Source organism: Mauremys mutica, chromosome 18, assembly GCF_020497125.1.
Source record: "Mauremys mutica isolate MM-2020 ecotype Southern chromosome 18, ASM2049712v1, whole genome shotgun sequence".
Lineage (NCBI taxonomy): Eukaryota > Metazoa > Chordata > Testudines > Geoemydidae > Mauremys > Mauremys mutica.
The window spans coordinates 1,084,872-1,107,487 of NC_059089.1; the positions used below are offsets into that span (position 1 = coordinate 1,084,872).

The following is a 22,616-nucleotide window of genomic DNA, read 5'->3' on the forward strand; positions in this document are numbered from 1 at the left end:
TGGAATCAATTACATACAGTAATGGCAAATTTCATAGTTCAGGCTTGTAGCAGTGATGGAGTAAACTGCAGGTTCAAATCCAGTCTCTGGAGAACATCCCCCGCTGGGATGGGTCATCAGTCCCTTGTGTAGAGCTTCAGCATGTAGCAAAGTCCCTCCAGAGGTAAGAAGCAGGATTGAAAACAAGATGGAGATGAGGCATCAGCCTTTTATAGTCTCTTTTCCAGGTGTAAGAACCTCTTTGTCCTTAATGTGGAAAATTACAGCAAAATGGAGTCTGGAGTCACATGGGCAAGTCCCTGCATACTTTGCTGAGTTACAAGGCATATCTACCTTCTCTCCATGGGTCAGTTGAATAGCTGATGGTCCTTAACGGGACATCAAGCAGGCTAGGCAGTGCTAACACCAACTTTTTTGGGGTGTCATCCACAAGCATAGCACAAGTTTGAAATACAGACAGGATAGAGCCAATAGTCATAACTTCAACTAAAAAATGACACATGCACACAGACACCATAATTATAACCAGCAACTCATAACCTGGTCTTAGACACCTTATATGACCCCCTTTACCTAAGATTTGGTGCCACTACAGGACCTTGGTTAGAACCATGTTCTATATGGTCCCAGATTATATCAATAACGTCACCTGGAGCTGATGAAAATTCCTGGCTGGAGGGACACACACTCCTTCAATTCAAAGGAAAGGAGTTGATAGAGAAGATCACAGGCCTGACCCCAAAGAAGGGTGAGCTGCACACAAGGCAGAAGCAGGCAACTCATCTGGGGGAGCTGAGACACCACGGTGAAGATGGTGCAAAGATCACTAGGACGGAATTAACAAATGTGATTAAAAAAAAAATCTTTGGCCAGCCCTAGTCAAGGCGTTTGTGGATTTTTTGATGTCTAAAAAGGACTGAGCTGTAACTAAAGCTTTTCCCGCACTCAGAGCCAGGGCCGTAGCAACAAAGAACGTGGCCCCCTCCGAACATATGTCCGGGGCCCCTTACAATGCAGATACTGGAATGCGGTATTTATTTTATACAATATACAGGGTTCATATTATGTATACATAGGCCTACAGTGTACATGTATTCCGTATTTACGCAAAGCGCTTCTTTCCAGCCTTGTTCTCCGCAAATTGGTTAATCAATGCGTCATAGTCCAGAGATCTGGCAATCTTGTTTTCGATTGAGATAACTGCAAGTGCAGAAAGCCTGTCATCTGTCATGGTTGAGCGCAGGATATTCTTGATCAGTTTCATTCTGCTGAAACTCCTTTCAGCACCGGCGACAGTAACTGGTATGGTCAGAAGAATTCTGATGCAAATGCAACGATTCGGATATATCTCCTAAAGGCTGTTCTTGTATATGTACGTTAAAAAATTGTTTGCCATGACAAGTCCTCTCTCTTTCTCGATGACATAAATAAAACGATTCAATTCCATTATGAGTTCGTTGGCATCAATGTCTCCCATTTTTCTTTCAAAATTTTTGCTGTGATTCTCCAGTTCATTTTCTCTGTGACACTGTTTCAGGCTGTTAGCGTTGTACAGAAATCCAAACAACTTATACCACTCCACGAGTTGGTCAAATCGCGACGAAACAGAAGATATGGCCTGATCAGTGAGAACAAGAAAGAACTGTGATTTGAATTTTTCTTCGGCAGAAAGACGACTCGAATCATCAGCACATTCGTAATCAAACATTCTCTTCTTACGTCGCACCCTGGTTTCTGGAAACACCTGCTCAATACCCATATGCTCTGCTATTTCACGTGCATTTGTGACCAGAGTTATATCCTGTATTTCGATAGTCTTCCAAAAACTTCATTGTAGTACCAACTTCTGCCTGCAGTACGTCAATTGACACATCTGGTGACTAAATTAATTTGCTGGTTTTATTGACGTGAAATAGTATATCGTACCACGTGTACACAGTCAGAACAAAAGGCCACATAGTAACATGCTCTAAAAGCGCACCGGCTTCTGTTGCTGTATTGCCATCTTTCTTTTCGAGCACATATTCTCGCAAAGATGACAAAGCATTGCACAATTCTTCAAGGTGATAACGCAATGGCTTCACAGCATCAATTTTTGACTCCCAATGAATGTCCGATAACCCTTTAACAGATATTGGCATATGTTCTTGAAGTATATCCCAACGTGAAGGTGACGAAGAAAAGATAACGTATATTCTGTTAATCGGACCGAAAAAGTCAACGGCATATTTCGATGACTTTGCCGCGTCTGAGATCACAAGATTCCAAGTGTGAGCTCCACATGGTACATACAAGGCACGGTCATTTATTTCTAGCATGCGGGCTTGAACTCCTTTATTCTTTCCTCTCATATTTGCGCCGTTATCATAAGCTTGGCCTCTCATGTCAGCAATGTCTATTCCTAAGTTGTTTGCCTTTTCAAGAAACGCTTCCAATAAGCCCTCGCCAGTTGTATCATGAACATTAAGAAAACCAACAAACGCTTCACGAATATTGACACCTCTTGAATGTTACTGGCAACAAGTTGAATCAGCTCATTTTGGATCAGTGGACTGAGGTACTGAACATGTGTCTCTGCCTTCTTAATCCTCTGTAAAAGTTCGCTGAGGACAGTATCATACTTTGCAAGCAATTCAAACAGTCCCAAAAAGTTGCCATTCGAAGGATCGCCGAGCTTTTAATTACTTCCTCGAAATGCCAAGTTTCTTTCAGACAAGAAAATAACGACATCAACCATGCGTTTGACAACATTTCTCCAGAAATCTCTTTCTTTCAGAAAAGCCTGCAATTCGAGTTGGTCAATAGATGTACGGTTTACTATGCCTGACCGAAGGTCAAACCATTCACCATACAGTCTTGATGACCTTTGCCTGTTTCATGCTGCTGAAGTCTTTTTGACAGTGCTTTCCAAGCAGACGTTCCACGACGTAGCGGTATGTCGCCAGTGCCAACTAATTTACAACAAAAACAAAAAATGGCATCTTTCTGAACTGAGTACATTAACCATGAACGTCTTATTTTCTCACCATTTGCCATGGTTCGATAGAAATGAGTACTTGTGAACCTCCGTCTTTCCTCGTTAAATAGAAATTCGTAACTTTCATTCTGCTGCGGTGGGCCACGTGCAACAATGTCACACACTTGCCTGTGCGATATTATAGACGGCCAATCTCCTAGATCATCAGTCAGTGGTTCAGATTCAGATACTTCTTTCCTGGCAGCAGCTGGAATATCTGTCACAGTTTGTTTGGTAGAACAACTGGCTTCACCTTCGACCTCACTTGAAGCTCTTCTGGATACTTCTGGATACGATTCGTCGCTGCTAGCGCTGTCCGTTTCATGTGCCTGTACCTGTACGTTGGATTGCAGCGCAAAATACGTTGACAATTTTGGAATTTTCTCAAGTTCCTTCTCGGCATCTTTTGCTGCCTTTCGTTTACTAGCTCCGCTCTTATACGTTCTCTTAGACATCACAAAGCACGCTTCTGCGTTGGAAACGATAAAAAACTAAACAACTAAATTAATAACATTTATCCGCCGACCGCCATTATGAACTCAAATATACATTCTTTGAATGGGTCCAACTAAAATTCGAAACTGATCGACAGACAACTGATGTAGCCAATAGCATTATGATGTATCATAATGACTTCATGGTTTTGTCAGTAAAACCGACATGGATTGTGCAATAGCGTCAATAAAGGTCACTTACCTAGTTATACCTTACATTTTTTTTGCCACTTTTAGGGGCCCCCTTCCTTGTGGGGCCCCCTCTGGTCGGAGGGTACGGAGGGTGCTCGCTAGGTCTCTGCTCAGACCATGTGTAGGGCGCCTCTCCTGTATGGATTCTATCATGTGTGAGAAGGGTTGAGCTCAGATGGAAGTTTTTCCCACAGTCAGAGCATGTGTAGGGCATTTCTCCTGTGTGGAGTCTCTGATGTGTAATAAGGTTTGAGCTTCGATTGAAGCTTTTCCCACACTCATGGCATGTGTAGCATGTGTCTTCCATGTTGATTCTCTCACGGGTAATAAGGTCTGAGTGGCTACTGAAGTTCTCCTCTGCCCTGTGCAGAGTCTCACAGGCTTTTTCTTTTTCTGGGAGTGCACAACTCCTGGAATCGTTCCCTTTGGATCTTCCTGATAACGTTCCATGTGGTTCTCCTTGCTCAGCATCTTCCTGTTGGGGTTTCTCCTCCCCATTCTCACTCACCAGCCCATGGGAGACAGAGAGAATCCAGACATAGGTCACTCCCTGTGCCTGAGAAAAAGGAAATGTCAGAGAGAGGAATGGAAAAAGGGATGAACAAACCAAAATATATGTGGGAGAGATCAAACCTATCAGGTGCTGATTTTCCCCAAACCCTTCCACAGAGAAGAGAGGAAGGGATCAGTTCTGGGTCCTCATTGCACCATAACTCTCAGGGGAAAGTGAGATCGGGGAGGGACCTGCTGCCAGTTGTCAGTCAGAATAGGATTCAGGGTTAAAGGTCTGGGATCCCCCACAGCTCTAGATCCCCAAACCTCTCCTCCCTCCCACTGACCCACCCAGCCCACTTCCTGGGTGCCCTTCTTCCACACTCCCCTCCCCTTCTTCCCATTACTCTCAGCCAGCACCACCTCCCGGCACCTTGGGAGATTCTTGTGTTCCCTCCTCGTCTCTCACAACCTCATCCCTCCCTGCTGCTTCTTAGCTCTAACCTTGCACACACCCTCCCCATATCCTGACACCCCAGAATTAGCTACTCCCCCATTCCTCTCCTCGTCTCACATGGCTCTGTTCTCCTTTCACCTTTGGGCTCCTGAATGACAACATTATACGCTCTCCTATCAAAAGAGGAGCTCATCTGACTGTCACACAAGCCATGCATCAGTCACACACCTATTTACTCAATTTAGAATTCTATAGGTGGCATATTTTCCTCTTAAAATGAGGAAAAGGCATGAAAGCGACAGTTGCTAATGTAGCCAATAAGGATACATTAAATGCAATTTCAAAATGACTGATGACAAATGTCTAAAAATTATTCTAGTGGGTGGGAGATAAGGCAAAAAGGGGGGGGGGGAACAAGGAAACTTGTCAAAATTTGTACGATGAATAAAGGTATAAAGTTATTACTACTCTATTATCTCCTGATTGTTCTAAATTTACATTTTAAATTGAATATGTGGCTGTAATTGGAGTCAGTATATATTTATCTTTCTTTATATAACAATTAGATACAGAGCTCGTCAGTGAATTTCTAAGTTATTTTCTGCAAAAAACCCTACAGTTTTCAGGTGCCTCAGTAGCCCCTGGAATCACAGTTAAAGTTGCCCCCGCCCCAAAATCTGAAATGGCCCCTGGTGAGCGGGGAGCGGCCACAGGGCTGCAGGGTATCTGGGGCTCCGGCAAGATGGAGCCCCCGTGTGAGAGCGCAAAGCACGGCTTGAGCTGCAGGCAGAGCGCCAGGCACCACAGGCCACAGCAGCAGCGTAGGAGTAAGGGTGGGAACGGCAGCCAGTGATTTTAGTTTACCGTTCATTTATTGTGTGGTGTTATACATAACTAACACGTTATGTCACATGGAATCACTGTGTGCTAAACAGAGAATCGATTGATCAGTATGTAGCGAGAATAATCATGTATTAGGTATCTATGTAAATAGGGCTGACAGGCAAGGCCTGTAGGCTGAGACCTGCAAGATTTTAGCTTCGCTATTTTAGGCCTTGGAGCTAAGAAATGCTGACAGAAGTAAATGGCCGAGGAATAACCCGATGCCCTAAGATGATGGGAAAAGAGGTACCAAGTGGGAACAGGGTGAACAATTAGCCAGAAGATTAATTTAAATAAAAAAAATTCTGGAAAGGCACCTCTGTTTCCAAATGTGCCTTAACCACAGGATACAGGTTGTGCGTCAATGCTAATGAGGTATAATCAGCAAAGAATCCTGTGGCACCTTATAGACTAACCGACGTTTTGCAGCATGAGCTTTCGTGGGTGAATACCCACTTCATCGGATGCAAGCAGTGGAAATTTCCAAGGGCAGGTAAATATAAGCAAGCAAGAAGCAGGCTAGAGATAACGAGATTAGATCAATCAGGGAGGATGAGGCCCTGTTCTAGCAGTTGAGGTGTGAAAACCAAGGGAGGAGAAACTGGTTCTGTAGTTGGCAAGCCATTCACAGTCTTTGTTTAATCCTGAGCTGATGGTGTCAAATTTGCAGATGAACCGAAGCTCAGCAGTTTCTCTTTGAAGTCTGGTCCTAAAGTTTTTTTGCTGCAGGATGGCCACCTTAAGATCTGCTATTGTGTGGCCAGGGAGGTTGAAGTGTTCTCCTACAGGTTTTTGTATATTGCCATTCCTAATGTCTGATTTGTGTGCATTTATCCTTTTCCTTAGAGACTGTCCAGTTTGGCCGATGTACATAGCAGACGGGCATTGCTGGCATATGATGGCATATATTACATTGGTGGATGTGCAGGTGAATGAGCCGGTGATGGTGTGGCTGATCTGGTTAGGTCCTGTGATGGTGTCGCTGGTGTAGATATGTGGGCAGAGTTGGCATCGAGGTTTGGTGCATGGATTGGTTCCTGAGCTAGAGTTACTATGGTGCGGTGTGCAGTTACTGGTGAGAATATGCTTCAAGTTGTCTGTGGGCGAGGACTGGCCTGCCACCCAAGGCCTGTGAAAAAGGTTAAGAACCCCCCCAAGCCTCCCTGGTGGGTGCCCCTCACATCTCACAGCAGCCGCTGGTTAATCAGGTCGGGCTCCAGCCCTGGGAGTCTGGCCCGTTTTCCTAGCCCCACCTAGGGGGGTTGTTTCCTGTCCCACAAATTAGAGCATTTCCACCTTCTAACCCCGTGGGTCTGTTCCTAGAATGGAAGCCACATATTGAACAAGTCCCAACAAGTTTGCTACACCCTGGCCTCCTCCCATTCTCCACCCTGGGAATTTCCTGCCCTGCTCCAACCTCCAAACCAGACTGCCCAAGCCTCCCACCTCCAGTGCATTTGCTGTCCCTCCCCTCCAGCAGGAACCCACCAGCAACCCCCCCATAACCCCTACCTGAGCTGGCTCCTCTGCAGCCATTTCCCTTCCCTGTCCCATGGGAGGATGGAATGAGCTGGAGCGAAACATGGACGACATCCTGCAGCCTGGCAGGGCGAGAAGGGCAGTTGTGGAGGTTTCAGAACAGGCTTTAGTTCATGTCACATCACGATTCCCCCAGGATCTTTCCCTGCAGAGACACAGCCTAGGTTCTGCCATGCTGGGAACATGCTCCAGCTCTTTATTGCAGGGGAGACCTGGCCCCTCCTGCCAGGCTAAGCCCACAGGGAGATTTTTCAGCCTCCCCAGTAATAAAGTCTCTGAACAAAATGCTGAAAAGGAGCAGAACCAAAGGGGCTGGGCAGGCTCCATAGGGACACTGGCTCCTCCCTTCCCCTCCTGTGCGGCCATGTCCTGTTGCTGGCAGAGATCGGCCACCCCATCTCCCCCCCCAGAGGCAGCTGTGTCTGCGGGCTCCCCCAGCCAGCACCTACTAACCACCATCCACGCTGGGGGAGTGACACAGGACAGCAAATTCCACCTACCCAAGGACAAATTGCTGCAGATAAACGGGCTGGGTTCACATCCCAAAGCTGAGGAGAACTGAAGAATTATGGAGAAAATAGGGAAAATGAGAGACTAGAGAGTCAATAATTTTAGGGAAAACGAGGGAATCTCCTTGGATTTTCTAGCCACATGTGGGGAGGGGAGAGAGAAGGGGAAGAACCAGAGAGAATTGTTCTCAGGTTTTGAGAGGGAAAGAAATGGCACAAACAGGAAAAGGATGCGAGTAGCTCACCCCCGTGACCATAGGCGTGTGCAGCACATTTCATTAGGGTGTGCACCCAGGGAGCCCTGTCCTAGCCCCACCCCATCCACTGCCTCCCACTTCCTGCCCCCTGGCTGCCCCCCTCAGAACCCCCAACCCCCCCTGCTCCTTGTCCCCTGACTGCCCCCTCCTGGGACCCTCCCACCCCCTAATCACCCAGCCCAACTATCCAACCCCCCTCCCCACCTCCTGGCAGCTCTGTCTAGTGCCTGCTCCCACCCACACACTCAAAGTGGCAGAGGAGGTTCCCTCTCCTTCGGGGGGAAGGTTGCCTAGTGGTTAAGGCACAGGGCTCAGGTCTTCTGGGTTTGAGTCTCTGCTCTGCCACAGACTCCCTGCTTAGCCTTGGGAAAGTCACTTCACCTCGTTGTGCCCTAGATCCCATCTGCCCAATGAGGCCAACACTGACCCTGCCTCCTGGGCTAAATCCATCCATGGCTGGGTGATGGGGTGGGGGGATGGAGATACCAACATGGGGAGATTGGGGCTGAATTTCTCCACAGCCGGAGAGTGGGAGCCAGCTCCACAGGGGGGATGGGAGCGAGAGGGGCTCAGGCCAGCTCCACACAGAGGGGGGTCAGGGTTTCAGCCCTGCAACTTCTGCCACTAAGGTGGCTGGGGCTCCGGAGCCGGGGACTTCAGTCCCACATCTTCTGCCAGGGTCCGGGGTTCTCCTGCCTGCCCCAGGGTGGCTCCTCTCCCCCTCCATTCCCCTCCCCAGTGCAGCTCCTGCAGGGGTCAGGCCTCCCCCCTGCCGCCTCCCAACCCAGCTTCTCCTCCCCCCCACCTCCGACCTAGCTCGGCTCCTCCCCCGCCCCCGCGGCTTCTGCCGGTATCTGGAGTTTCTCCTCCCCCCAACCTTCCCCTCCCCCAGCCCCAGCCCAGCTGGGCTCCCCGGGGCACCCGCTCTGCTGTGGCCGGAGCCGAGCCTGGCGGGCAGGGAGCAGCGATTCACGCGGGGGCCCTGGCAGAGCCCCCAGCCCGAGCGGGACAGGGCAGCCCCAGGGGAGCGGGGGGGGGCTCTGCTGCTGCTGGCCCCGCCCCCCACCGACCCCTGGGGCTGTTTGGGGGGGGCTCACTCAGCCCCCCAGGAGCGGGGGGGGAGCAGCGGAGCGGAGCCTGCCCAGCAAACAGCTGATCGCAGCTGCGCCCAGGCCGCCCCCGGGGAAAAGCTCCGCGGAGGAGGCGCCACAAGCTGCCGGCAGCGGGTCAGTCCCGGGAGGGCCGAGCACCCGCCTGCAGCCGCCGCAGCCTCCCCCCCCCGGAGCCCCCACGGGAGGGGGGGAGCAGCCTCCCCAGCTGGGGCTCAGGGCATTGGGGTGCCGGGGCTCCCCCCATGCGCACGCCTGGGCCCGGGACACTCACACACACACTCTGCCCCGGGGCTCCCCTGGTGCCCAGAGACCGATCAACCCCCCGCCCTTCCCCACCGCCCTTCCCCGCCTGCAGCTCCGGCCTCTCCCCTCCCGCCCCGCCAGCCGCACCCAGGGGAACCCCGGGCCCCAGGCTCTGTCCCCACCTGGAGCCCAGCGGGGCCCGTGTACCGACAGAAACATGAACTGCTCCCGATTCGCTACTTTGGCTGCACTGAGCATGCGCGGCCGAACTGAGCATGCCCAGTAACCTGCGCTGTCGCCACTGCCCTCTCTCTGCCCTCACCTCTACTCACGATTTGCTGCCTGCTCTTTGGGGGCGTTTAAAAGGCTCAAGGGGGCAAATCGCAGCGGGGGGGCTGCCAGGGTCTGAGCGGGGGACACAAATTTACTGGCCAGAGGGGGTCAAGCTGCTGTAGGCAGCGGCAGGAGAGAGGCTGAAGGCAGGGGCGCCGACTTATATGGGCTCCCTGGGGCTTTAGCCCCAGGAATATTCCCAAGCAGGGGCTCTGCTCCACCAAAATGTCTTCTCCCCTGCTTGGAGCGCCCCCCCGCTGCCGCCGCCGCCAGGGCTGGAGCTTCCCCCCTCCCCTCCCCTCCCCGCCCGGCCCCAGAGCTTCCCTGCAGCATGAACGCAGCGTGTCTCTCTTCCTTGCCGCTGCTGCCGCTACCTGGCATAACAGCAGAGTGAGTAGCATCTCGGAGGGGAGGGGAGGGGAGGGGGGGGCCCTGCTCGGCAGCCCTCTCCTCCTCCCCGCCCCGCCCCCCTGCCTGAAGCAGACAGCGTGTCTCTCTCCCTTGCCTCTGCTGCTGCCGGCTGCTGCCTAAGGGCTAATAAATATAACACACAGGCACAGCAATGCAAGCTGCTGTTGCTTCCTGGAGCACCGGCCGGGGGGAGGGGAGCGGAGTGGAGGGGGCTGTGCCATGTTTGGCATCCCTCCCCCCCCTACCTGGAAGAGATGCAAAGGGGACTTCCGGCCAGGACTCAGAGACTGACCTCACTCACCTGAGATGTCTGCTGGAGCTTCCGTGAGTGTTTGACCCTATGATTCCTCCCTCAGCCCCAGCCCCCACTCCTGCCCAACGCTGGGGAAGGGGCAGCCCCATGCCATCCCCTCCCACCGTCCCCCAGTGAAGCTACGGTGAGGGGCAGCAGGCTGCAGCCTGCAGCAGGGGTCGGGGAGGCAGGAAGCCATATGAAGGCAGTGCCCCCCCCTCCAGCACCCACCCACCACAGGGCAGATGGGGGAGGGGATTCATAGACCTACCTGAGCAGCTGGGGCTTGGGGGAATTTTATTACACCCAACCCTGCTCCCCCGCCCCATAGCCATCACCGTGCAGACCCCACTTCTGCCCCATGCTGGGCAAGGGGCAGCAACATCCACAGTGAAGTTATGGTGAGGGGCAGCAACATGGAAGCCCACCTGTGATGGCAACCCCACCCCCACCCCCTAGTACCCATCATAGGGGAGGTGAGTGAGATTTCTGGACCTGAGAGGGGGCCTAGGAACATATGCAGTGACTGTGGTGCAGAGTGAGTGTGCTCTGGGGGGCAGAGGGGGAGAGGAGGGGTCCCTCCCCTGGAGCTTGCTGCTGCCAGTGGTGGTGATGGGGAGTCCTCTCTGGCCCTAGCCCTGGGGCAGCCTGTCTGCACCCCAAGTTCCTCATCCTCAGCCCTGCCTCACCCCAAAGCCTGCACCCCCACCACCGAGCACGCTCCTGCACTGTGAACCCCTCATCCCCAGCCCCACCCCAGAACCCTCACCTGAGGGGAAAAACATGCAACTTAAATTTGGTGGTCAGTTTGGAGTATCATTGTATTTAGCACAATATTTGATTATTTTACACCCTTCAAAGTATGTAACTGGTCGTATACAGGTGTTTTCTCTGAATACTGTCTGTGTGCCTCAGTTTCCCCAATGCATTTCTTAAGGCTCTAGATGGTGGGATAAGGGGGTGTGATTGTTGTAAAGCCCTAGAGGGCCAGTGTGATGCTGTCTGCACAGAGAATGGCTGACACCCTGTCTCCAGGCAACTGATGGCCTGGGCCACTCTCCTGCAAGGTGCCAACTGAAGGTGTTGGAGAACAGAGATCAGGTGGCCTCCTAATGCTTGGAAAAGAGACAAAGGCCAGAGGAGGGAGTGTCAGTGCCTGTGCAGACTTCCGGGAAGCGCATGGTGTGGAAGGGGATGCTGGGATGCTTTGGAACAACTCCATACAAAGCCAGTCAGGACTCTGGGGGAGCCTCCTCTCTGAGCATACTGTCTCCAGGGCAAGAAGCTTACACCTTCCTGGGTCTGACCTCGGAGCATTCAGCATGCCCTTCCACACCATGCACTTTCCGCAGCGAGTCTGCCCAGGCAGGTCCTGGGGCAACCAGAGGTCCCTGCACCCCAACTCCGCAGTCAGATGTGACTCTCAGCCAGACAGTAAAACAGAAGGTTTATTAGATGACAGGGATACAGTCTAAAACAGAGCTTGTAAGTACAGAAAACAGGACCCCTCAGTCAGGTCCATCTTGGGGGGTGGGGAGCCCAGACCCAAGTTCTGGGCCTCTCCCGATTTCCCCAGCCAGCTCCAAACTGACACTCCCTCATCTGGCCTTTGTGTCTCTTCCGGACAAGGAGGCCACCTGATCTCTTTGTCCCCAACACCGTCAGTTGGCACTTTGCAGGGGAAACTGAGGCACCCACACAGTATTCAGAGAAAATATTAAGAACATTCCCACTTTGTCACAACAGGTGCAACAAAATTTAATACCGTATATTAGGTATTAATAGGCAAGTGCTGCTTCTGACTTTCCACTTTTAATTGACCCTTGTAATCTTGTGGTGCTGACGCATTGTAGCTTCATTTTATATCAGCTTACAGGGTGAGGGGGGGGGGACACCACCATTTTGGGCCCCACCAAAAATTATATGAACCTGCCGCCTATGATGGGGGGGTTGCTGGTGGGTTCCTGCTTGAGGGAGAGGGACACCAAATGCACCGGAGGAGGGAGGCTTGGGCAGTCTGGTTTGGGGGTTGGAGTTTGCCAAAAAATTCCCAGGGTGGAGAATGGGAGGAGGCCAGGGTGTAGCAAACCTGTTGGGACTTGTTCAATATGCGGCTTCCATTCTAGGAACAGACCCACGAGGTAAGAGGGTGGAAATGCTCTAATTTGTGGGACAGGAAACAACCCCCCTAGGTGGGGCTAGGAAAATGGGCCAGAATCCCAGGGCTGGAGCCCGACCTGATTAACCAGCGGCTGCTGTGAGATGTGAGAGGGCACCCACCAGGGAGGCTGCGGGGGGGGGAGGTTCTTAACCTTTTTCTTTCTAAGGCCCCCAACGTGCTATAAAAACTCCACTGCCCTGCATGTGCCTGGTTCTCTGCATATCACTATCATGTATGTGACTCAGTAAGATTTGACTCTATCACTGCTATTAGTATCATACTTGGAGCTGCGTTTATTTTCATAGAAATTTTGAGTTACTTTACAGACAGATTTAAAAATACAGTTTGAAGATAAATGATCTTCATCTGCACAGTGTCTAAAGTTTTGAGTTTAGCTATTTTTTTTCAAACAAGCCCTGCTAAGGTAAGTAAAAGCAAAATGTACAGTCTGTTATTTGATTGTACCATTGTAAATAACGAATGACAAAGCACAATACGGCAATAACAGTAATAATGATAATTACTCCAGCCAGGCCAGGTGAGGCATTTTAGAACTCGTTACTCAAAGAACTGAATTTAAGCATAAGACAGAAATAAAATGATGAAATTCAGAGATCAGTTAAAAAGCTAAACTACCAGCACTGTCATCCTGACCGAATGTGAAAGAATAAAATTATGGAGACTATATGTACTTTGCGCATTTTGACAGGAAGTAACAACAGTAACTGATGTGTCTGTGGTGGGGTGTGTGTGGGAGGGGGGGGAGTGTGAGACACACCCGCTGTCACTTCCAGCCCAGCGGCACTCACTAGTCCGAAGGCTCGTTCACACGGCAGCAGGGGCCAGCAGCCCCCACTCCTGACCCAGAGGCAGCAGCACAGAATCTTGTCCCCCCAGCTCAGCTCAGCAGAGACTGGGCACAGAGGCAGGAGGGTGGGGCCACCCCGACATCAGCAAACCCCCCCCCCCCCGCACAGCACAGGAGGCTCCTGGGGGCAGTTTGTCCAGGGGCAGCTCCAAGTGGGGGGGGAGGGGGCAGGGCTGCAGGAAGAGCTGCAGGGGCAGACAGCTGAAGAGAAGTGGGGGGAGGAGAGACAGGACACCCCTGCTGGAGGAACCCCCTCAGCAAGGCCCCCCTGGATCCTCATGTCGTCTGCTCCCCACTGAGTCTGGCCCCGTCCAGCTCTTCACAATGAGAACAGCGCTGGGCTCCCTGCCAGCGAGCTCTCCCTGCACCTGCCAGGGCCTCCATCTCCTGTGTCCGTCTGTGGCTAGTGGGGGGGGATGGATCTGCTGGGAGAGACAAGGGGCTCTCGCTTCGTCCCCTCCCCCTGGCGTTTCCTGGCTGCTCTGAGCGGGGTGGGATGGGACTCTGTTGACTGTCATCCACCAGAGCTTCCATTTGATTGAAAGTGTGAGTGATGCAGCAGGTCCTGAGTGTTGGACTCTTGCTCTTTCAGGGGCTGGTGACCTTCGAGGAGGTGGCTGTGTATTTCACCAGGGAAGAGGGGGCTCTGCTGGACCCCGTTCAGAGAGCCCTCTACTGGGATGTCATGCAGGAGAACTATGAGACTGTGACCTCGCTGGGTAAGGAGTCCTGTCCCCTGGGTTATTAGAAGCTGTGGGGTCTCTAAAGAACCTGAGTAGTAATAACTTTATACCTTTATTCATCATACAAGTTTTGACAAGTTTCCTTGCCCCCCCCTTTTTGCCTCATCTCCCACCCACTAGAATAATTTTTAGACATTTGTCATCAGTCATTTTGAAATTGCATTTAATGTGTCCTTATTGGCTACATTAGCAACTACATTAATAACTGTTTTTTTAAATTAATTAATAAAAGTATAAATAAATAAAAAAATAAAAATATTTTAAAAATTATTTAAAAATAAATAATTTAATTAATAAAATAGGTGTGTGACTCATGCATGGCTTGTGTGACAGTCAGATGAGCTTCTCTTTTGATAGAAGTGAGTATAATGTTGCTATTTAGGACCCCACGGGTGAAGGGAGAACAGAGCCGTGGCAGGGGAGGAGAAGGGGGGAGTAGATAATTCTGGGGTGTCAGGACATGGGGAGGGTGTGTGCAGGGCTAGAGCTAAGAAGCAGCAGGGAGGTAGGAGGTTGTGAGAGACGAGGAGGGAACACAAGAAGCTCCCAAGGTGCCGGGAGGTGGTGCCGGCTGAGAGTAATGGGATGAAGGGGAGGGGAGTGTGGAGGAAGGGCACCCAGGAAGTGGGCTCGGTGGGTCAGTGGGAGGGAGGAGAGGTTTGGGGATCTGGAGCTGTGGGGGATCCCAGACCTTTAACTCCAAATCCCTGCCCAAGCCTTGTTGTTCTAGAGCCCACACTCCAGTTTTATTTCTGTTCAGTTTCACTTCATTATACATTTCCTCCCCCAAATATTATTTTAACTCTTGACCTCCCTCTCATTACCCCCCTCCTCACATAACCTCCCCATCTCTGTGCACAGCGACCCCGGCCACCGACCCTGAGTCCTCGCTGCATCCTCCCTCCCAGAGCAGAGCCCCTACCCAGGCACAAATGGGCACTTTGTTGATGATGTCACAGGGTGGTGGTGTAGCCTGTACAGTGTTTACACCGATTAGATGACGTATTGGGGCACAACTTGCCCTTGTACATGGCTACGCAAAGTTAAATGAGAAGATGGAATTTGGTGAAACACACAGAAACTTGATTAAATACAGACAGTTATAACTGAAATCACAGGCAAGGATCAATCCACGTAACAGTTAGACTAAGAGCAGTATAGTAAAGAGGGGCTTGCACTGTGCGGACGTACAAGTTATGACACCAATGGAAACAAAGATCGAGGGGCAAGGCAGCCCATCAGAAGGGAGGCCCTGCTTCAGTTTACACTGTCTCGGGAACCTGACCAAATGAAAAACTGGTAACTAGGAGAGGTAATTTATCCACTTCCTTATGGTAATAGGATGGCGATATACCACATCTGCTGCTTTGCTCTGATTACAAGAATGTCAATAGCTGCCCCAACCCATATGTGGCCTTTGGGAAGTCCATAATTTAGCATCAAGCCTTAATACTCATGATTTACATCACTTAGTTATTAATAATTCCAATATATGAATGTGTCCAACTGCTGAGATACCGCATAGCAACCTAATTGCTAAACCCCACCCCAAACTTCCTCCTTTCAGAATCCTGTGGCGTATTGCACCTGTTTGTAGTTACTCCTTAGTCTGTCAAAATGAGGGTGTGAAATATCTGACCTGGGATTCTCTCCTTAGGGGCCTGGTCAGGTAAATCCCAGACTTCAGCATAACTGCTCCCACAAAGCCTCTGCCTAATATAAGGCCCTGAACTGTAGCAAGCTGAATAACCCATTTATCTATGTTCACCTCCTTGCCCCTCCACACATGGTCCAAGCTCATAAGCAATTCTCTGACCATGACATGTTACCTCTAGCGAGTATGAAATTGCCCACAAGACGTGAGACTGGGTCATAGATCGTAAAATCAGGTCGGGGTCAAGAAGAGTGAGAGTTTGGAGAGAGTCTTGTCCCCCCCTCCCCATCTGCAGCAGCCACAAGCTGTCTTCCCTCCCGGCTCCTTGGATCTCTGAGCCGGTCCCTCCTGAGGCTGCGTGGCCCAGTTCTTGTTTCTGACCTTCTCCTTTTCCGGAAGAATGAGAGGCTGCTGCTCCTGAATGTTAGTGTGTAATTCCCCAGCCTTCTCCTCCCACTGGGGGAGTTTAATTCTCCCTCCCATTACACCTGAGTCACTAGATTTCCTAATTCCCCAAACTGTGCTTTTGCGATGTCACAGTTCAGGGGTAGCGAAGCCTTTGACCTGCCTCCATGGTCTGCTCAAGGAATGGCCCCTCAGGTATCAGGCCTGTAGCCAGCCCCTCTGTATGGGCAGGGACCCACCTGCCTCTCCTTTTTCACCAGTGTGTGAGGATTGCAGTTTGTCCTCCACTGTGTTCACTGGACTAACATCCAGTTCCTGTGCTTTGCTTTCTCTCCAGGGGCTGTGAGCAGTGTGTGTGTGTGAGAGAGGTAGGACTTTTGGTGATACTTGTATGATGCCAATACACACCTCAGTTTCCCGCTGTGATTGGTATTGCTATGATTCTAAAGAGCAGGAGACGTGAGGTGTTTTCTCACATAGCTGTCATGGGGTGATATGAATGGGTCATTAAGGATTGGCTGGGGCCAACTTAGATCAATGGAATACCCGACAGAGACAAGGGAATAATTGTCACCTGTCCATGGGAGGATCTCAGCTTGGCTGAGTGAAGCACACATGGACTCGTTATGTTTTTGGGAGCAGGAAGAACTGGGCTCGCAGAGACAGGGAGCTTTGCCGGAGTGAAGACAAATGGACAGACACAGTGAAAAGAAACCAAACTGTTTTCTACAGCAGCCTGGCTCAAGGGCATTGGCCAGTGTGGACTATATTGTCTTCATTGCTTCTCTGTGCTAATGAAAAGACTTTCCAGTGCTGTGTTTCGGTTGACTAATAAACCCTGCAATGTTTTAAAAGTCTGCCCAGTGTCACAGCAAAAACTTGCTGAGGTGCATTGAAGCATGAATGAGGAACAGTCTCTGAACAGGAGGGTCGTTCAGCTGGACCTGCTGGCAGAGCTCGCAGGTTGAAGTAGGAGTGTTGAAGCCAGAGGCTCAGTCTCAGGTGTTGAAGCTACATGGCCTGTCCTTGTGGAAGAGTGGGAGCCCTTGGGGGTCTAGTGCACTCAAGGGGCACCTCTCAAGGACTGTTTAAAAGCCAGGGCATTGCACAGATCCTATGGATCCATGACAGTGCCAGAGGTTCAGCCTTATGGGGAAAAGATATAAAACAAGAAAAGGATCTAAATGCGTATTTACCATCAGCCCCTCATCAGTCCACATGGGAATCCCTGATCCGTTCCAAAGTGTATTAAAACCTTCCTCTAAGGCTCACCTCTTGGTTATCAGGTCATGTCAGTTTTGTTAGAGGTTTTCCCTTCATCCTCCCGCTTCCCTGGTTCTTGTGACGCAGACAGGAAGCAGCAAAAGACCAGAAGTCCAAAGCGCAGACAGTGCCATTTTTATTGGGGTTAGTTTCCAAGGAAGTATATTCTGAAGCCCTTTGCACCAGTTGGGCTGATCTCAATATACTGATACAGTCTGTTCCCCAGTGTTCCCTCCCCAGCTCTGATGCCGCAGAGCGTTTATCCCGTGTCCCCATTCCCAGCTCTGATGCAGCTGAGCTTTGCCTGTGTTCCCGTTTTCCCCCCCACACCTTAGCAAACATGATTCCAATTTCCCTTCCCCCTCCTGTTTGACCCCGTTTATATAGTAATATTCTCAGCTATACCTTAACCAATCATTTTACTGAAATGTAACAAACCAATTCTAACATATTGTAACATAATTATCTAACCAATTATATCCCACCACCCTAATTAACTTACACCTAGCAAAATTAATTATACAGCATAATGTGTGTTTACCATCAGCCCCTCGTCAGTCCTCATGGGAATCTCTGATCCGTTCCAAAGTGTATTGAAACCTTCCTTAAAGGCTCACCTCTTGGTTATCAGGTCATGTCAGTTTTGTTAGAGGTTTTCCCTTCACCCTCCCACTTCCCTGGTTCTTGTCACGCAGACAGCAAGCAGCAAATGACCAGAAGTCCAAAGCGCAGACAGTGCCATGTTTATTGGGGTTATTTCGAAGCAAGCATATTCCACTACCCTAATGAACTTACACCTAGAAAAATTAATTATGCAGCAAACAGAAACAATTAGAGAACCAGACAGATTAACAATAGAAGAGTGGTGGCCATAAAGATAAAATAATACAGAAATGAGGGTTTCACAACCACAAGCATTGATAAGGGATTTCTTGCCAGACAGGCTGCTGTCAGGCTAAGTTTTCTTTAACCATCTTAAGATCTGTTTCTTTATCTGGTGGTGATGGGCACTATCAGGACAGGATCATCTTCCTAACAGCCCAATAGCACCTTATTTCAGTGTGACTGGTTTGGGATGTGAGGATGTGACCCTTCGCTTCCCAGCTTATGGCTGCCCCTGCTGCTTAGCCAAAGGCCTTATTTAGACTGTAAATTCTTCAGGGCATGGGCCATCTACTGTTCTGGGTTTGTACTTGTCCTAGCACAATGGGGACCCACTGTTAGTTGCTCCTTAGGCACTAAGGTAATGAATATGATTTATAATAACAACTCTCCTGCCACTTTGAGCCAAGGAAGTTGGTCTTGGGATGTTACTGCTTAAAAATGAGCTGGGGTTAAAACCATGGACTATTCCTTGTGACAAGTATCCCACAAATTCCACTGACCTCCCTCGTTTTCTTTGCCTGCAGTAGGGTTTCCAGTTTCCAAACCTGATGTGATCTCCCAGCTGGAACGAGGGGAAGAGCCGTGGGTCCCAGACCTCCAGGGCTCTGAGAAAGAAGTGCTTCCAAGAGCTGCCTTTGCAGGTGAGGACTTGGTTAAACCAACTCAACAAGTGTGTGGGAATGCAGGAAACATTCGGGATGCCCTACAAAGACCCTGTGAGCTCTCCAAGTTCAGGATTGTTCCCTGCATAGGTGGAATCATTATGGCAGATGTCACTCATGGCTTCCCTCCTATTCTGACTGACAACTGGCAGCAGGTCCCTCCCCGATCTCTCTTTCCCCTGAGTGTTCTCATGAGATGCAGACCAAAACTGATCCCTTCCTCTCTCCTCTGGGGAAGGTTTTGGGGAAAATCAGCTCCTGATAGGTTTGATCTCTCCCACACACATTTTGGATTGTTCATCCCTTTTTCCATTCCTCTCTCTGTGATTTTCTTTCTTTCCGGTGCAGGTAGTGATCTATGTCTGGATTCTCTCTGTCTCCCATCAGGTGATGGGATGGTGAGTCAGAATGAGGAGCAGAAACCCCATCAGGAAGATGCTGAGCAAGGAGAACCACATGGAACTTTATCAGGAAGATCCAAAGGGAATGTTTCCGGGAGTTATGCAGTCCCAGAAAAAACAAAAGCCTGTGAGACTCAGGGGAGGCCAGAAGGAAACTTTAATAGCCTCTCAGACCTTATAACAAGCGACAGAATCAACTTGGAAGAGACACGCTACACATGCCATGAGTGTGGGAAAAGCTTCAGTCGGAGCTCTGCCCTTATCAGACATCAGAGAATCCACACTGGAGAGAAACCTTATGAATGCTCTGAGTGTGGGAAATGCTTCATCGATAGTTCAGCCCTCATCTCACATCAGCGAATCCATACAGGAGAAGCGCCCCACACATGCGCTGAGTGCGGGAAAAGCTTCAGTCGGAGCTCAAACCTTATCAAACATAGGAAAATCCACACAGGTGAGAAACCTTATGGATGCTCTGAGTGTGGGAAATGCTTCATCAATAGTTCAGGCCTCATCTCACATCAGAGAATCCACACAAGGGAGACGCCTTACACGTGCGCTGAGTGCGGGAAAAGCTTTAGTCAGAGCTCTGTCCTTATCAGACATCAGAGAATCCACACAGGAGAGAAGCCCTACACATGCTCTGAGTGTGGGAAAAGCTTTAGTCAGATCTCAGACCTTATCAGACATCATAGAGTCCACACAGGAGAGAAGCCCTACACATGCCATGAATGTGGGAAAAGCTTCAGTCGGAGCGCTGCCCTTATCACACATCAGAGAATCCACACAGGTGAAGCAGCAAAGAATCCTGTGGCACCTTATAGACTAACAGACGTTTTGCAGCATGAGCTTTCGTGGGTGAATACCCACTTCTTCTTGCATCTGAAGAAGTGGGTATTCACCCACGAAAGCTCATGCTGCAAAACGTCTGTTAGTCTATAAGGTGCCACAGGATTCTTTGCTGCTTCTACAGAACCAGACTAACACGGCTACCCCTCTGATACTTCACACAGGTGAGAAACCTTATGAATGCTCTGAGTGTGGGAAATGCTTCATCGATAGTTCAGCCCTCATCTCACATCAGCGAATCCACACAGGAGAAGCGCCCCACACATGCTCAGAGTGTGGGAAAATCTTCAATCGGCGCTCACACCTTATCGTACATCAGAGAATCCACACAGGAGAGACGCCCTACATGTGCTCTGAGTGTGGGAAAAGCTTTAGTCAGAGCTCTGCCCTTATCAAACATCGAAGAATCCACACAGGAGAAAGGCCCAACACATGCTCTGAGTGTGGGAAAAGCTTTAATCAGAGCTCACACCTTATCAAACATAGGAAAATCCACATGGGTGAGAAATCTTATGGATGCTCTGAGTGTGGGAAAAGCTTCAGTCAGCACTCAAGCCTCATTAGACATCAGAAAATCCACATGAGAGAGAACTGTAATAAATCCCTTGACTAGGGTTAGCCAAAAAAATTTTTTTTTAAAAATCATATTTGCTCATTTCCCACATAGTGATTTTTGCATCATCTTCACCGTGGTCTCTCAGCTCCACCAGATCAGTTGCCTGCTTCTGCCTTTTGCAGCTCACCCTTCTTTGGGGTCAGTCCTGTGATCTTTTCTATCAGCTCCTTTCCTTTTGAGTCACAGGAGTGTGTGTCCCTCCTGCCAGGAATGTTCATCCCTCCAGGTGGGGGGAGAGAGGTTTGATCCCAACAAGCTACACTGAGGCAAAAACTACCTGTGCCTGACATCCACTAGGACTGTACATGGCATTGACTGCTCAAGTTAGTGATCTTAATGTGAAAAATTGTAGTGCAGAGGCAGCCCAGGTACAGGGGTTGGCATTAGCTTTCCCCTTGACCTGACCTAAACTCCATCACTTTCCCTAGTCTCAACAAACCTTGAGCATCACGGTTATACTGTTCCCCCATTTCACAGCATTGTTAGTCATCGAGTTCTCCCTTGGGGAACCAATTGTTTCATTCCCAGTTGTTCTGATGTTGCTGCAGGTTGTGCTGGGGAGCAGATATTTTTATGATCATTTTCCGCACTTAAACTATATTGACCTATAACAAAGAGCAGGAACAGGGCAGGGATAGGGGAAAATGTCATTTCACCCGTTGCAACAACAGACGTAGTTAGGGTAAGTCAGAGGGATTCCCTTATTCCCCATCACCATCCTCCTTCAATCCGTGCTCGAACCTAAGAATCCTTTTCCTTTCCCCCGTTGTGGGATGGGAGACTTCCAAAAATGCTCCCTGTGCTATAGCACATGGCTAAGCTCAGAGAATAAACCCCGAATAGCCCCTGAGCTTTGCTTTTTGAATTCTGTGTTTCCGATTACTTCAAGCCTGGGCATTGTGATTATTTACCAGTCTCTTTATCACTGTTTCTACCACTGTTTCTGTAACATTTTTTGTTTTTTATGGGACAGGGTTGTTATTCCTTTGCCTAACCCCAACCTGGAAGGCCAGGGTGTCTGTTTTCTCTGGCCCCTCCCCAGAGACAAATCTGACAGGGTTGTACCTGCCAGGAGCAAACAAAAAGCCCCACTGGTCACACACACACACAGCAGATAGACACACACAAGACACAGAAGAAACTGAATTATTTGAGCTATCAACATTTCCACTTTCCCACAGCCATGTTAGTTCTGAAGGTTGTTTTAATTTGTTAATTTTCTTGGAACCAGAACTGGGGAAAGAGACACTGGAGTCAGTGGAATAACAGCAGGAAGGGATAAGTCTCATGATTTGTCACTAACCAAAGGCTTTGTGAACAGAGCGATAATGTTACTGAATGGTCTGGCTAACCCTGCAGTTAGAAACAATCAGCTCTACGGGTGGTAAATTTACAGAGGCTCTGCTGCTGATCATGAAATAGAAGCACATTGCCTTTAAACAGCTGCTATTTCAATGCCTCTGAAAGTACAGAAAACAATGATCTATGTTAAAGGAATGTTGCCATTTCTCAGAGCCCCAATTTCTATTGTGTGTGTACAGGAAGGTTTGAATGTGTAGCAGGTAGTTTAGTAAAGCTTAGCTATTTTATGTGTGTAACAGGCTCCTGCCCACCTCCAGCAGAGGTTTCAATCACATACGATGGCAACTTACCGAATGTCACACAAATTAGTCCATCCCTCCCCATATTCAGTCTCTGACCGGAATGTTAGAATGAGGCAGAGAACTGGGAATGTATCGCAGTAGGAATACATTAAAAACTGGGATTAATCAGAGCTGGGCTGCAGACAGAGCCTGTTCTAGAGCTGGTGAAGTGACAGGGACACGCTCCCGCTAGTGCCGGCTCTGAAATAACAGCAGAAGCAGATCGAAGAGAATGAG

The 22,616-nt window shown here is 49.7% G+C and overlaps 1 protein-coding gene across 1 annotated transcript in view; it reads left to right on the forward strand.

The window, feature by feature from the left end:
• Window positions 1–19,502: 19,502 nt before the first annotated feature.
• Window positions 19,503–22,616, forward strand: part of LOC123352669 (zinc finger protein 16-like) — a gene marked incomplete at both ends in the record, with an annotated part of 13,729 nt that continues 10,615 nt past the window's right edge. The window contains 2 exons of the mRNA XM_044993102.1: window positions 19,503–20,061; window positions 20,285–20,620. Of these exons, the coding sequence (XP_044849037.1) occupies window positions 19,503–20,061; window positions 20,285–20,620 (895 nt within the window). The remainder of the gene's footprint in view (window positions 20,062–20,284; window positions 20,621–22,616) is intronic.